The 14,216-nt window shown below is 42.8% G+C and overlaps 1 protein-coding gene across 2 annotated transcripts in view; it reads right to left on the reverse strand.

Moving 5' to 3' along the window:
* alk (ALK receptor tyrosine kinase) overlaps window positions 1-14,216 on the reverse strand; it is a 352,676-nt gene that overhangs the window by 26,213 nt on the left and 312,247 nt on the right. For both annotated transcript variants that reach the window (XM_030391467.1, XM_030391468.1), the window contains exons 11-13: window positions 13,534-13,638; window positions 4,822-4,987; window positions 3,148-3,295 (exon numbers count right to left, since the gene is read on the reverse strand). In XM_030391467.1, the coding sequence (XP_030247327.1) occupies window positions 3,148-3,295; window positions 4,822-4,987; window positions 13,534-13,638 (419 nt within the window). The remainder of the gene's footprint in view (window positions 1-3,147; window positions 3,296-4,821; window positions 4,988-13,533; window positions 13,639-14,216) is intronic.

A 14,216-nucleotide genomic window follows, 5' to 3' on the forward strand; every position in this document is an offset into this window, starting at 1 on the left:
CTGAAAAATGGTCATGCACACAGGAACTGAGAAGCAGGGCTCAATGTGGCCCTTAGAAATACAATTCCAGTGAGTTTTCTTGTTGACCCTTTTTTTTTTTTTTTTTTTTTTTACGTGGCAGCGTCCTATTCACAGTGATGGCATAATGTCACTGACAAAGTAAGATTTGATTTATATGCTGTTTGCAACTGAAGTGGAGTTAAGGAGGTTGATAGGAATATCAAAAACATATACTATATCTACTAAATTACTGAATTAGGGGATAATTTGGCGATTTTAGATCTTGATCGCTCTTTAAGATTGACCATTTCTATAATGAAAAGTTAATTATAGTATGTAGAATATGTGTTAATAAGGACAGATTTGGCAGAATAAGTATGTTAAGACAATACAATTAATTAAATAAGAGTAATATTATATCAAATGCATTCACCAAAGAGGTCAAGTTTGTCAAGCTGTATCCTTATTAGAATATTTGATATTTTTTCACATTCCATATTTTTTTGGCTCATCTTTGTCATTTTAACTGATTGTTTAAACAGTCAAAAACTGCGCAGTTCATTTTTCAGTCAGCTTGTCGTTGTTCCACTCTGTTTCCAGAAATACAGCCTCTTTGTGAAAATGAATCTGGATGTTTTTGTTGGCAAATGATGCTGGATGCGGGGGTTTTGCCACAGCTGAGGTTTTGTGAATTGATGTGTCTGCCTTGTGTGTGCTATCATGCTGAACTGCCTGGAGCCAGTCTACTCTGTGAGTGAGAGGGCAGAAGTTTCCTCCCCTTGCTCACACACACCGACAGACACACACACTCACTCTCACAGTCGCTCATCGCTCCCTCGACTGCCTCATCTGTCTGAACCCGAGCTCTGAGGGGCGGGACTTAAGTGACTGCAATTGAAAGCTAGGAGGGGGGGGGAAAAGGCAGTGCATTCAAATGTTCTGGGAGAGTTTTCATCACACACCCGTTTCTGTCATTTCTGTAGAAAGAGAAAGACGCCCACGGAGAGAGGGAGGATTTGGAGGACAAGGAAAGGTGTGAGAAAACACTGTTCCACAGTGCAAATCACTTTCAGAGTGACCCTTGGAGAGAGTTGCCGGTCCTTGCTGTCAAAACGGGGGGGGGGGGGGGGAGAAGAGGAGCCTTAAATGACTTTCAGTCTCATTTTGGAACAGCCCAGTCCCTCTCTGCTGTCTGTACTGAGCACTTCAAGACATATCATTAAAAACTAATGGCTGCGGTAAGGACCTCTGCCTGCTAAGCCAGACGTTGTGCCTCCTGAAAACAAAGCCACAGAGCACAACAAACACGTCAGCTGCCTCACGTCCTAGAATAACTGCTGTAATACAAGAGGGCTGCAAGATCAGCATCTCTTGATAGTTCACTTCCTAAAACTCACTTCTTAAAACTTGTATTTTAAGCTTAAAGTGGGCATAGCAATGGGAGGGGTCTCTTGTGAAAAGGTGCACAACTTCCAAAAGAATTCACAAACTGTGTGATACACACACACAGTTTTGCACAGCTATTAATGTTAGGACTTTACATTGGCTTCCATAAACTGTGTAAAGCCTAAGTATAACCAACTATAAGCAATTTATGCCTAACCTTAACCCTAACCTAACCTCAGTTCACACCTTATGCTGCAAAGGTCCCAAAGGTAACAAAAAAGTGTTTATGCATGTGCACACATACACATGCAGATTGAATTAACATCCAATGCTTAGTCATGTACTATTCTTTCTTATGCACAGAACTCTATCCCTTCATTGGTTCACAAAACGATGTTGCACCTGCAACTTTAGATCTCTGAGGCAAAAATGTTGTCATGGAGTTCAGGCCAAGTATTTTTGATTGTGTGTGTATGTGTGTTCATGAACATTTGGATGCGTGCCTGTATGTGGTTCGCAGCTATTGCGAATAAGCAAACATTTCCATTTGATGTGAGGTTGTTTTTTCATAAAAGCTTTTTATTTCTTAATCTTTTTGCACTTCTTGCAAAAATCTTTTTAACCTAATCTTTCACTTATATATTGTCACTGTTAGGTACTCTATCCAAAGCAAAGTGCAATTGCTTTAACTAGTTAATTAATTAATGTACCTCAGTAAATCTACAGCCAAAGAGATGGTTCCTGTCAATGACAATGTATCATTCTTAACACTTTGTATCACAAGCCCTTAAAAAACCTACAATATATAATCCACAAACTAAATACTACTTCTTTGTTTTGTCAAATATTTCAGCGTCTATTATAATTTTCCTCCTCAGTCTAAAGTAACATAAAATGATAAGTGCCAATTTTGGCACCTAACCCCTTTCCCCCCCGATTTTCAGTGGCAGGACAGGCCGTATTTTTCAAGCGTTTAAGTAGCGGATGATGGATGGTTTCACTTGTGACTAGAGGGATTGTGTGGGGGTTTAGTCTCAGTGTTGTGAACTGTGAGGGGAAGCAAGCTGCTATACTGCCAGTGAAGAAACTCCAGAGCATAATGGATGACAGCCACCCCTGGCAAAAGAACAGAAGTAAACTTAAGAGAGACAACGGGGAGATCACTGTGAGCTTCGATCGCAGATTTAAACAGTTGTTGGTGGCTGTAAAACGTGACGATTTAGAGCAAGGCTATCCAAAGGGAGGTTCAGGGACCCGCTCAGGGTCCAAGTGGAGAATTGCTTGGATGCAACCGTTTATTTCAGAGAGAGTTCTTTCAGAATATTATCCCATTTTAGTCCAGCTGAAATAAAATAGCTTTTTTTCTGTCCCCACGTATATTTGCTCTGTCAGCAACTGTCAATCAAACACAGACAGGGATGAGCATCTCAAGGCAACTGAGAGAAAAAGGGGTATTTCTGATACTTTTCCAGAGCTATTCATTTAAAAGCAAACAACAACAAGAGAAAACAAACATGCAACTGACTCTCCATATGGAAAATAATTTAGAAAGTGGAATGATTGCAACACACCGTATTTACAGCTACTTTAAGTTGATGCATGAATTGAATCTGCATTATTCAATTAACAATCATGATCTTGAGGAAGGCCTGAGGGCGCAACACTTTTTCTTTTCTTTCGACAAACTGTAGACTGCAGGCCCTCGTATGATCCTGAAGATCTTTTTACAGCATGATAGCAGAACTACAGGAAAACACTTACATTGGGACATGCGTCCTCTCCCTGCTGCCCCACCAGGATGTAAAGCTGCTCGCCCTTTCTCAGCAGGAAGTCTCCTGTGATGTAGACACCATGTGACCGGCTCATGGCCAATACGCTTCGACCGCCAGCTGCACCATAGGCTGTTATCCTGGGGGTGTAATGTGTAGAGACACACAGACACAAACAACACCCGCATTAAAACATCTCATCAGCAGGATAATTATCCTAATGATACAGGAAATGAGATGCTGGTTACATTTTTCACTGTTTGCATTTGGGTTTGAGGGTTTTTTTATGGGCGAAAAGGTAAAATGTATTTATTGTATATTCTAAGCTGTCATATTGATTATGAGAGATACCTCAAGGCTGATAAACAGTCCTGTGTATTACTCCTGTGATGCAGTGGACAACATTAAATAACACCAAAATTAATTTAGAAAAACTTTCAGCCCAGGTGATTTTAATAAAGAAAATATATTGACCTAGCATGGTACACTATTCTGAAAACACACATACACAAAACCTACAGAGTGCGTGTGCACACAATCACACACAAACAGACATAAGAATACACACACCTTTGTAGCAGAAGACATTAATTTCAAATGCTCCAGTTTTCTTGCCAGGATGAAAAAAAAAAATAAACAACTTGATTGGTTTTTTGGAGCACTTGGATATTTCTCTTCCCTGGTGGTCGTGCTTTTGGTGGGGGGGAGAGAGAACGCTGCCCGGTGCTCAGTAGCTACCTCAGCTGTTTGCATAATGACTTTTGGGAGATGCAGAGCGCATATTCATCTCTGCGGCCGTCTGTCAGCTTCATTTACAGACTCTGCCAGCTTAACCAGGCCTGCATCGAGACCACAAGTCTGGAGTTTGTGTGGAGACAGAAGGTGTTTTTCTAAAACTCCAGGACATGTGTTAAGACAGTCCACGCTGTTGTTAGCTAGGTATTTTAAGACTCAAGGGTTTCGGCCTAGCGTAGTGGGTTGTGTGTGTGTACAAGTGCGTATGTGTCTGTGTGTGTGCCTGTTTGTGTTTGTGTTGATGTGGGAGGCCTGCCGCTTTCAGAGTCGTTTTTGTTTGAACCGTCCAAGTCCGATCCAAGTTAAACGCCTCGTGTTGTCATGAATGCCCACAGGAGGAATATTGATCCCCGTGCAAGGTGGTAGATATTACAGCATTAATCCTAGAGCACAACACAGTGTGAGGTCAAGGTGCTGAGGCTGATTGCTGAGGTATTTTGAAGGCCACCAGCATAGCCATGGAGGTGGGAGGTTTGGGGGATTTTGGAGTCCGTGAATCATGCTATTTAGTTGCCATTACTCTAGCCTCTGCTCCCCCCCTGCACTAATCTGATAGTGATATTTCTCTGTTTGCTTGTGGAAGATTGATGCACTGCTGATGCACAGAGGACTGGAGGTGGGCGTCAAGAAGAGTCTGTTATAGTAGAAACAATTGTGTGCGTTCTGATGTCTAGGAAAAAAAGGTTAAGAGTGTATTTTTATGTTTGTATGCTGAGTGCTTATGGTGCCAAGTGAATATACCTAATGACTGGCCCCACAATCCACTCAGACCCTTAAAAAAGAGACCCAACTGTTACAGAGTGGGTGCTGTATGAATAATGGTACGGTTCGATGTGTGCTCTGAGGCTTTATACTCTGGCAACAGCTGTACCTGTAGGTGCCGGTTTCCTGGACCCGCCACGTTTGAATGCCTTTGAAGGGCCCTCGGGTGCCTACTGTCACGTTGACATTGCTGTTCCTGTAGGAGTTGAGGCACTGAGTGGGAGTCGGGCCTTCAGGTCCCACAGCTCCACAGGTATGGAAAATCCATTTTTTGGCTGCATATGGAGAACAAGGAAAGAAAAAACAAAAAAAGCGTTTAGCATTCAATAAGAGCACGCAGCTGTAGAGGAACACGTTCTGTGTTCAGTCACACATGCACTTAGGCAAACTTAAAGATGATAGAGCGGCTGAAATTCACATTGCACCACAGACTCATTACAGTTTTGTCTCACATTCACACCACTTCAACATTCCCCCACGCCTCCACTTTAACATCGATAAAACTGAAATACAGAGATATGAAGAAAATTAGCGCATACTGGGATGGCACTCTGTGGGCTCCTCGTATGAGCTGCTACTATCATCATATTCACAAGTGCAACAGGGGACGTGGTGACAGGATCACAGGTGACAAAAATGTCTCCTCATTTTCCGTGTAATCCCATGTGTCGCTGCTAATTGGAGTTCTTTTCACTGTAATTAGCACAAGATTACTCTTGTCAGTTGGACGTGGACGGACTTAACACTGCAGTGCTAAATCCTGATTTAAGGCTTATGAACACAGAGCAGCAGGGAAGACACCAGGGAGTGAAGCACCTCTGTTTCTCTCTCTCTTCGTTCTCACTCTGACCGGCTGTGAACGCTTGGAGACTACTTGTTATTCATTTCAGAGCCGGGATGCGAATCTGACACAAGTCAAAGTCATTCCTCCCCCGAAAACAACTCGGTGGCTTTCCTAGCCTCTGATTTGCAGCTCTACGTGATTGTAACACTGTTTGTGATAGGAAACGTACAGATTGAGCTTTTTTACTTTATAAAGTAAACTGATTGAACGTTGACGGGATACACGGCAAAGAGGAGAGCTGGCATGAGACGAGAACAGCTTAAGCTTATGATGCTCTCACCACAACACCTTTTGCTGTTCGAGTCGCCTGCTGTGTAGTGCCTATTAGAGCGGGAACCCAGGAATTGAGATCCCAGTATTTACAAGGATCTCTCGCCAAAATCCACCTCCTGTGACTGAGGAAGATAACTGCTAAAAGCTGGTATATTTAGCAAGTGTGTACCTGTATGGCTTATTAATCATCCACAGTTGAGTTGTGGCAAAATTTGCTTTCAGAAGAAATATGATTTTGGAATGTAGTGATTTTAGAGCCACAGAAAAACATTGATCTCGAGGGCCTGTTTCTGTTGCTGTCAACCCTAACGATGGCTAGCATTAGATGTACTGCATGTCGAGCATCGCGTTTGTCAGTCTGATCCTCATTGCGATTGGTCCAAGAGCATCCCTCTCTGTAAAAGCTCTTTTGAGTTTGGTAAAGTGTTGCCAGCAGAGGCAATTGCAAGCGGGCCAGTACTTTCAAAATCACTTTAAACACAACTATGGTAAGAGAACGATTTGGAGTTAAGCCTGGTCTTAGCAAATGCACTCCTACTGTAAAATAAACACCGGTGGGGGGTGACTGGTGTTCTGCCCGGCTCCCATCCAGCAGGAGTAAATTGATCCCTCAAGTCAGTATTTTCAGCACCCAACAAGGTAAAAAAAGAGTTAAGACGGCTGGAAATAAATCCATCGGTGGAGCAGAAAAGCCTCCAAAGCCAAACAGTGCTTTAGTCTCAAATCCCATTGTACTTAATAGGTTACTGTGAGATGGCAATCAGTTTAGGTAGGATATGCGTAAGAAGAAGAAGTGAAGAAGAAGTTGTGTATTCCATACTATTTGACATGAATGAGGTCCTTGTTAGGTAAAGTGAGCTCGCCCTTTTGACATTCGTGCTGCGTGTATTGAAGTCTCCCGTACACTTTCTCTCTCCCATCTCCCTAGGGTGCGGTCTGAGTTCACACTTCAACCCAGCTGATCGATTTGGTTGGTCCATCAATATGAGTGGGTTCTAATGCACACACACATGCACACACACACACACACACACACACACACACACACACACACGCAAAGGCACACACACACACACGACCACGCAATCACAAGTGGTGTAATGAGCCGTTCTGTGATGGGCACTTGGCAGAACAAACAAAAACAAGATGTGCTCTCACAGATGATAGTCTTCTCTAATAAGTGTGGTGTACACACTCGTCAGCCCCTCTGACCTGCTGTGCACGCGCACACACACACACACACACACACACACACTTGCATGTCCCCTGGGCAGACTCTCTCTCTCTGCCTGACTATCATATAAATCTCCTTTTCTGTGAACTTTGCCATCATCATAAAACACTGGCCTCCATCAAAGAAATGGGCATTGCAAGAGACAGAGGCAAACAAAGACACTCACAGAAAAATGTCTCTGATCACATTTCTATATAGACAGCAATGCTCTAGGAGTCTTTATCTTCTCTAAACATTATACAACATGACTACAGTAAGCATCACATTCTTTTTGAATGACAAAGGGAGTCCTTGGGCAAATCTCTTACAACAAAACAAGTCTTTCAGTGCCCACTCCAGCCTCTGAATAGTTTTAAATGAAGCATTGAGACTCTTTCAGTTTCCTGAAAAATTATCACCACTTGTTATTGGTAGAAAAAGGAAAGTTATGTAGAACTGCTACTCAAATGAGCTGTTAAGGTGCCCACACATCATCAGCGGTTGTTTTCCTGTGGGACACATTCGGGCAGACTTTGCTTTGCTTGACACGACTCAAACGTCAAATAATTTCAACTATGGCCTCAGTTTCTGCTGACCTTTCAAAGGGAAACCAATGACAGCAGCTGTAAGTGGTCTTGCAATGGGTAGTAAAGCATGGTGAAATGACAGCAGGCAGACGATGCTTTAAGGTTTGTGAATTGGCATATAGTTTACAAACTTGGCTAAGTCTAATGCTTAATGGCACTTTTTCATCACTTCTTCTGTGCCTTAAATAGCGGCGGCCAAGAGCAGATTTATCATCATCTGAAGGCAGCTTTTGGCATACATTTCTTTATTTGTGGTGTCCCCCCCCCCCAACTTGCCTTGTTACATGTCACTCTTTTCTCAGTTGGAGAAACAATTGAGCCGATTAGTGCTTTGTGGGCTGGACTATGCCAGACAGATAGTAGCCCTGCATGACAAAACGCGACTCCCCCATTTATTTGAACGGAGCCAGCCTGTCAACACAGCAGGGGTGTCAATACAAGGGGCCCTGGTCAAAAAAGTTTAACCAGGTTCATGTTTTGCCTAATGTGGTATATTGAGCAAGCCTACATTCCTGGAGGTTTACTTTGAAACACGAACTGCATATTTTTGCTGTGCACCTTGGGATTGTGGTAGCAAAATATAAAAGAATTGCTGCCACAGCAACATTCCGGAGCTGTAAAATCCTGTCTCAGAGTATTCTATGCCACTGTACAGTATCTTGATATCTGATAAGCCTTAAATTCAGGGATCTGTTCCCCAGTGCCCACTGCATTGTTTATACCCTTTGGGTTTGAACACTTGCTAAGAATAGGAGCGTATTCTTAAGTTATTTCCACACAGCTCCTACGTCTCAAAACCCCTCATGCAACTGCTGTTCTCTGGGGTTTACAGTGTAAAGAATTCTCAGTTTTGGCACCATGAAACTACTACCACAATAAAATGTAACTAACTGGGGAAAGTTGATGGTTGAGTTTCATCCCCAAGTTGTCAAATATGGGCACTTCATGCTGCCGCCTGACCCGATCTGCAATCCAGAGAGTCAGAAGCTGACATCTGGGGGGGGGCACTCAACAATCAACTGTCTTTTTCCAGGAGATTATATCTTGTTGTTTTAAACGACACCTTGGTTTGGCATAATTTTCTTATTTATTTGACAAATGTTGAGTTAAATGCTCTTAATAACCGCCATCGCAGCATCTGTTATGACTGAAAATAACACAGATGGGACAAATAAGCCAGTCACAACTGATCAGTGACTGCAGGGTAAAAACACCCTGTCACTCAAACAGAAAATTAAAAGACAATTCGTTCTGATTATCAGGAGATGATGAAGCCTTAATTTGACATGTTACAAAACAAGTATTCTCAATAATAATAAAGACTTCCTGTGTTTGTTCCTTTGAACTCTACTGTTGTCTGCACCACTGTTTTTGCTTTGGTTGAATGTATGAGATTTCGAACATTACTGCAGCAGCCAACAATAGAGTAGTGTACAGCAATGCCATGCTGAACAGTTAATGCATCTGAGGGTACATTATTGTGCGTGTGAGTCCCTCTCTGTCCTCCACACATCCATTTTCGTAGTGGCAGCCTGGGGACTTATATTCTCATATTAGAGCAAAACAGGACACTAAAATATGTATCTGAAAACATTTGAGGTGACAAACAGATAATACCATGACAGAATCTTAAATCATATTCAATCACTACTGCCACGTTTTACAGTTTGATCTTAAATGCGTGGTAGTTCAAGTACCTCCAAAGGAAAGCACTTAAACAGCTCAATGAAGACGTCCATACTTGTTTTTACATGCTTTTACATGTCTTGCGCTGCTTTCCTCTCTTAGCATGTAGCCACATCCTCCTTATCCTGTGACAGTTGTCCTCCTTGGGCCAGCGATTAGAAAGATGGATCAAGGCTGGCACGCCATGAATGGCTCTGAATGCTAAGTACAAAGCTTATGGAGCACAAGAGTCCAATTAATTACAAAAGCCTGTTTTGTGTTGCACTGCTCGTTATCAGTCTCATATCTGTCTTGGTGACTAATGTTCTCCCTTTAAAACTCAAAGTAACAACAACTAGCTAACTGATTGCCGCAGGCCAGTGTTTATGAACAAGCATAGAGTGAAGCATAGACTCACATCTCCACTCTACAGCTAATTAACGAGCATGGCCAAAACGTTCTGGGACCAACATCTGCTGTCAGTTGCTTTCAAGAGCCAATGGGATTGTTTCAGTCACCATCCCTTCTGTCTTTGATTTGATGCCAGTTTCCAGCCATTCCAAAGAACTTTTGTTGCTGTGTGTTGTTGTATGAGCGGAAGCGGCACACCTTGATATGAAAATGTGCTGTCTGTTCAAAGAAGCTAATGCTTGCACTGCCATGCTTTTGCAGAGGTGTAAATATAATGACATTTGTTGCGCAGAGTGTTGTTGGATGTTGTTTTATTGTTTCAAAAGAACCTTAAAATGGGTACCTTAGTCAACAACTCTCTCTCTCTCTCTCTCTCTCTCTCTCTCTCTCTCTCTCATGCACACACACACACACACATGCACACACACAGTGAATTGCCAGTGTAAAATAAGCTCCGCACTCATCTTGAGGTTAGCGACACATTCCTTTCCAATCAGGAGAGGTAATCAAAGAAAGAAAGTGACGCAAGCTCATCTAGGTTGACTTTTTCCACTTTGTACCCCAACGCAGCTGATGAGACAGCAGTGAGAGGCGGGTGCCACACAGTTGTGAAAGTGGTGAGAAATGAAAGTGACTGCTGCCAGACTAGTGGGGAATCAAGGGAGACTGGGGGAAAGAACACTAAGAAAGAAACAAATGAAGGTGAAGCCGTGGTGAAGGGGAAAAAAAGAGAGCAAGGGGAGGAAGTAGGACAACAGACGGAGATCAGACGGAGCACTGACAGACGGACACGATGGCAGGGTGGGAGGGCAGTAATGTGAACCAACAGTCAGTAGCAGCTTTTAAATGGAGAAGATGGGAAACGAATGGCCAAACAAAAGCGAACAAAACGTGCTGGACACAGATATGGTGGCAGAGTGAAGGGAAAGATGAAGGGGCGAGTGAGAGGAGACAAGAGACGTCGACGTCGGTGGGGGTTAATCATTGAGCGTGTCGGGGGAAGAGGAGAGCCTTGTCGGAGTGACAGGTCTGCTGAGCTAAAACCCTCATCAGGCTTGCTGTCCTGCCCCACAGACGTCAAAGCATCAGCTCGAGGAGAGGAGAAGGGAGACGCTCGGCGAATGTTAACCGCTCAAGGCTGTCTTTGAAATGGCCAAGGTATAACTGCAAGTTCAACTTCTTTCCCTCCCGAGTTAATATCTATGATAATCACAAGGGCGAAAGCAGTGTGATCTCAAAGTCCCATCTTTCTCTGAGGAGATTTAAGTCAGCTGGCTTTATTGTAACCATATTGAACATTACCTGTGTAAGCACATTAAAATAACCTTTTTGTTGCTGCCCTTGCAGCTAAATCTTGGCAGCACACTCCCCTGTATGAAACACCCCCTTTATATAATACTGTATGTGCAATGCTTTCTCAGATGCCATCCGGCTCAGCGTGACTGTCAGAGTAGCCTTTGTTTGCTGAGTGACCCATGCCTGTGGCTCCGTTTCAATGCATAATCCTGTAACATTATCAAATCATGTTAGCTGGCCAAACATTGATGTCTGATCTTCTACTGTCCCTGTCTGAGCCCAGACAGGCAAACAGACGGCTCAGTGTTCAAGACCAAAGACTGACCCACATCACAGACATTCAGTCTGACAAGTCTCTGCACAAAAAAGATCAGGAAATGAACATATTAGGGCCCTCACATGCTAAGTTGACTATTAGTCCATTTGGGTTCTGTCATTGAGCATTGTAGTTATGGATCAAACATCACCTCTATATTGTGGTGTGTCAGGTCAGTTGGTCAACAGCAGCTGTTCAACAGAAGAAATGCTGTACGTTAAATGTTAAATGTTAAAGTTAGTGAAGGAGAGCTGTCTGGCTGGATTAAAGGACAACTCCAAAGATTTAGCATCACTCTTCTATAACACTGTCAGACTCAAAATGGGAAGTTTAAAAAAAAAAAAGAGGATCAAAACCAACGTAGCAGAAGCAGAGGTATTGTCTTTTTTTCCCATTCCTCTTCCTTGTCAAACCTGCTGGCCACTGGCTTATGTAGACTTTGCCGTTATCTTCAGGCAAAGATGAGGAGTGGGCTACAGTCCGGTAAGCCTTCCCCTTTCAAGCTTCACACGCCCATGTTTTTCTCATTTTCAAACCAGGCATCTTAATCCCTAACTGGTGTAACTGACATCACTTGAGGCAGCACCCTTTGGAGCCACAAAAGACTTATATAAAACTTTTTTCACATGTGCTGCAGTACTCCTCTCGTCCTGTAAGCCGACTTTGAAGGGTAAAATCTTCCCCTTCAGTTCCCCTTCACTCAGTGATGTAGAAACTCTTTCCCAGGCCAATTTTTAAATTGTCTTCTGAACATGTACTTAAACAAGGGATGCACAATGTTGGATTTTAATATTGGTATTGGACCAATATCCAATGTGCCGATATTTTCCAACTCATTTTGGCCAGTTGCCGATGGTGATAGTGATATATCCACATACAAAGCTTTTACCCACCTAACTGCAGAGAACACCATATCTCTCCTTGAGGAAAATTAACACATCATTGTGCCTTTTCTTATTAGGATAGCCCACTGGCAGATGCAGACGTACAATGATTTTTCTCATCATCATAATCTCAACGGCTGTGAAGTCAGGAGAAATGTTGATATGATTTTATATATAATATGATATTGATGATATGATATATAATATTGATGTGATGCTGGTGATATGTAAATATTATTGTGCATCCCTGAATGACATTACAACAGACAAACAATGGCATTAAAGTGGTGATTTGTTTGTACGTCACACACAATGTCCTTGGATAACAAAATAAAGACAACTGATCACTATTTTTGTTTTCATGTTGCATGACAACGTTTATAGCAGCTGGCCTTCGCATGCACGACGCGATGATGGACATCCGTTTATCGGGGCCTGAAGTGTGTCTGTGATTCAGTTTCAAATGGAAGGCCAGCCTCTGTACTCTCTGAAATTGATTTGCAGAGTTTTTAACAGCGTATGAATGTCACAAAAGCCTTTTATGCTGCCTGGGAGAGAAAACAAGATATAGATGAATGCAATTACAATCCTGGAGTGTGAGAACACTGTCTACACCAATCATCAGTTTGAAATGGAAAACTGCAAAGTGCTAGACAAAGTTCACATTCATTCAACATTTATACAAGTGCTTAGTCATTACATGCTTGTCAGCAAAATATTCCTGATGACAGGAGTATCCAGTATGCCTCAATAAAGACTGACCATACAGTGTAAACTCTAAAATGGAACTTGCTGATATCTTTCGGCACAGACGCTCAACAAGTCCAGTCCACCTCGAGCATTTCAAAACTACTAGCTAAGGAAATGTGTTTTAGAGCAGGTTTGATGTGACAGTAACTTACGACTTTAAATATAGAAATTGAATCTCTGCTTGTCCTTATCCTTTTGAAGCAGAGAAGTGAGAGAGTGCTAGGTGGAAAATGTCAAGTCTGTGTAAGTGGTTCCATTGCCATTCTCAGGAGACAAATTGGAGGATTTTACACTTCAAAACTGCCCGTCCTGCTCCATTTAATGCCAAAGGAGATCCCTGCAGCACTCGGTTGGCTGTGAACACGGGGCAGACCAGTAGGGGGCACACTTACTTTGTTGCATGCTCAGCATGTGTAGAGTAATTGTGTTTCATTAATGCATGCAAGCATACGTGTGTGCGTGTGTGTGTGTGTGTGTGTGTTAGAGAGAGAATCATACGGAGGAGAGGAGAGTGCTGGAATGACAAAGAGAAAACATATGCAAAGACAGTGTGAGTGTGTGTTCTCTTATTCAAACACTTACAGTAATCTGTTGTAGGGCCTCCAAACGGCGGTGGTGTAGTCGTGATGCTTGGTCTAAACGGCAGCCTTGTTGTGCTGGTGGCCACTGGTGGAAACTCACCGTTGGCTGAAATGAAATATAATGCATTTATTGAAAAGGCTGTACTTTCTTACCATGGTGTTGAGCAATGAAGTCCTGTTGTGGCTACACTGAAGAAGTTGAAGAGTTCAGCACAGTGGCTTCAGACCCCTCACTGGCACAGAAAATGTGGAACCACCAGCAGGGGTCATTCTTTAATTCGTACCACCAATGGCTACACAGAGGGAGTAGAATTCATAACATCCAGCTCCTCTCCATCTCTCCCCTTCTCTGTTCGGTCCAATAGTAGCTGGGTAAGCACCGCTTTCCCATGATTGACATCATACGCTGGCTGGTACCTTGATCTCTTCCCCTCAAATTCTCACCCAGAATTAAGTCTCCCAGGCAAATGGCCCAGCTGATGCGCTATTGCGGTTCAAGATAGAGGAACCTTTTTCTCTAAAATGGGGGCCACTAATCCTCACTACTATAATGGTTAGATGCTACTCAGGAAAAAAGTCACCTTGTCCTGTTCTCTATTTTTTCTAGTAGAGGTATAGAAGCAGGATATCCTGTGGTCACCTGGCTGAATCACTGAACAGATGAATCAATTTGTTTGATTAGGT

This window comes from Sparus aurata, chromosome 16 (genome assembly GCF_900880675.1).
Source record: "Sparus aurata chromosome 16, fSpaAur1.1, whole genome shotgun sequence".
NCBI classification, from domain to species: Eukaryota; Metazoa; Chordata; class Actinopteri; order Spariformes; family Sparidae; genus Sparus; species Sparus aurata.